Below are 2,500 nucleotides of genomic sequence, written 5' to 3' on the forward strand. Positions count from 1 at the left end.
AGATCAAACAAAGTCTTAGCGAACGCAGATCAAACAAAGTCATCTCTCCATGGAACTTTCTGGAAAGTTTCGCTTTGACGTCATTTGAAATGTAGTAATGTGATTGGGTAATCGAACTATTTACTGCCCATATTAGGAGTTTCCTTAGCGGGAATAAGAAGAAGCTTTGTTTTAATCTTGTCAAACATTGGTCCGTGAAACAAATTGCAAACACTTTTTCAAGGTCATACGAAAGTCGCTCTATCATAATAACTAGTATACTCACACACGCGACGGAATTGGCGATAAAAAAGGATAGCAACACGGTCACCAGGAACATCATGAACTATAAACATGAGAAAAAATGTATATTAATGATTTGACTTGACTTTTTTATGATTTTGTATCGCACCGGAATTCGTCAAGATTCCATACTGCACCCCAAGTTTTTTACTAGTAAAAGTCGTAAGCAGGGAGTAACGCCTTAAAAAAGAGCACAAAGTCGGTCCACGAATAATTTTGTTTCAACACTTTGATTTTCAAAACACTCGAAAACGAAACTTAACATCACCAGAATAGTAAGTCCCAGACACTCTTCTTGGACGAGAACTTGATAATGGGCTTATTAAATAATACGGAAGTGTGTGTATAATTAGGAAAGAAAGATTAAAATAGAGTTACAACGCCACTTGCGATGTCCTTTTCTACAAAAATGAGACTACCAATAAATAATTACTAAAATACAGTTCATTTCAATTTACCTAGTTTTGTATTCATGCTAGGCATATATAAATTTTTCTGTGTTATATTTAATTATTAAATTCGCAACCGCGGATAATGCATCTCTCGGTTATCAGCTCATATACCTCAGTTTGACCTCATATGGTAAATGATTGCGCTTAGCGTTGCTAAACTAAAACTTTTTTACTTAAAAATATTGAAGATCCGTTACCAGGATTCATGCTAAGAAAGAAGTAAAATCGTTCTCTGGTAAAAAGTTTTGAAAAAACTATGAGCTTTCGACAGACTGAACTGCTGCCTTCAACGGATAAAAATGTGTGAAGCCTAAAAGCGAAAGAAATTTAAATATAATGAAAAAATCGATTTATGCGATTTGAAGGCAGCAGTTCAGTCTGTCGAAAGCTCATAGTTTTTTCAAAACTTTTTACCAGAGAACGATTTTACTTCTTTCTTAACACTTTTTTCGCCAAAAGCGAAATTTCTCTCGCTATAAAGCCAAAAAAAAAAACGTTTTTGGGGAAAGTTTGGATCAATTCCGAAGCTTAGAAGTACGCGAACAGGTAAGAAATGTTTTTGTGATGAGCCTGCGTCCGTCTGACCACCAAGGTATTACACAATATTGTATCTTAATCAAGTTTTTTTCGATTTCGCTAGGATGTTCTCCCTTTTTTCGCTCGTATTTCGTACCTCCAAACTTTTTAATTTTCAAAACAATCATTCCATTCGCGCTTGTTGGATATGAGACTGGTTACAGCCAACCCGGCGCTACGCGCCTCGTTGGCTATTTACCACCTCATATCCAACGCGCGCTCATGAAATAATTGTTAGTTATCAACTTCAGCTTAAATCCGTTTATGTAAGGTAAGGTTTGAGTCTTTCTGCTATCACATATAAAAGTTTTAGCAATTAGCATCAAGAAATTAAGTGTGGGGCGATCGCAGGATACAACGCATATCAATACATCTTGCAATGTGAGACAAATAGATTCATTTGTCAATGAATGGAAGTAGGACTCAAAATCGCTCGAAAAACAGGTGGATGCAAGCAGTGAAAGGAGAAATGGTTTAGTGTTTATGGTCTGTGTTTACAGAAGGGATACCTTCGTGTATTTTGTATAACTTTGATTTATAGCATACTGTTAAGAATCTGTAAAGAATATTGTATTGAAAAGCTCTAACGTAAACATATGAAACACAAAAAGATTAACTGCTTCATAGAACATATCGATGCTCTAAAATTATATTTTCCCTATCATAACTCCGGGTGGGATGTTAGTAGCAGGGACTGGGATTTCTAAGAAAACTTGCGACTGGGACTGGGATTTTGTCCAAATTTGGAATGGGAAATGGTATTGCCATATCCCCACCTCCATGACCTTCTTGTCTGATTTTCTTTCAGCCTGGCGAAAGGAGAAAGCCATCAACAGGTCGTTAAACGAATTTTAAAAAGAAGGCTTGTAAATACTTTGCGTAGGTCTTACGTTGAAGTTCGCTCGCACGACAGCAAATATTACAGTCGCAATAACATAGAGGGCAAGGCTACTAAATGCTGATTGGTCAATGAAGAGGGCATTTTTTCTTACTTTTGCTTGTAAAGAGAGCAACTTACTCGCTCACGATTGGTCGAAGGCCAAAAATACCCGCTCCTGATTGGCTGAGGGCACCGCTTCAACGTTCAGTAGCTTTCTTCATTTTCAGCAAAACGTTGTCTTCTTCGAAGTTTGTCTTTGAAAGTATTTACGTTGCATTCGCTGAAATGCCATAAAGGATCAATGGCTAGA

At 37.0% G+C, this 2,500-nt stretch overlaps 1 protein-coding gene across 1 annotated transcript in view; it reads right to left on the reverse strand.

Moving 5' to 3' along the window:
- Positions 1 to 2,500, reverse strand: part of LOC137979202 (lymphotoxin-alpha-like) — a 28,554-nt gene that overhangs the window by 14,954 nt on the left and 11,100 nt on the right. Inside the window, exon 2 of the mRNA XM_068826410.1 lies at positions 266 to 325. Within this exon, the coding sequence (XP_068682511.1) occupies positions 266 to 322 (57 nt within the window). The 5' untranslated portion in view covers positions 323 to 325. The remainder of the gene's footprint in view (positions 1 to 265; positions 326 to 2,500) is intronic.

This window comes from Montipora foliosa, chromosome 1, assembly GCF_036669935.1.
Source record: "Montipora foliosa isolate CH-2021 chromosome 1, ASM3666993v2, whole genome shotgun sequence".
Lineage (NCBI taxonomy): Eukaryota > Metazoa > Cnidaria > Anthozoa > Scleractinia > Acroporidae > Montipora > Montipora foliosa.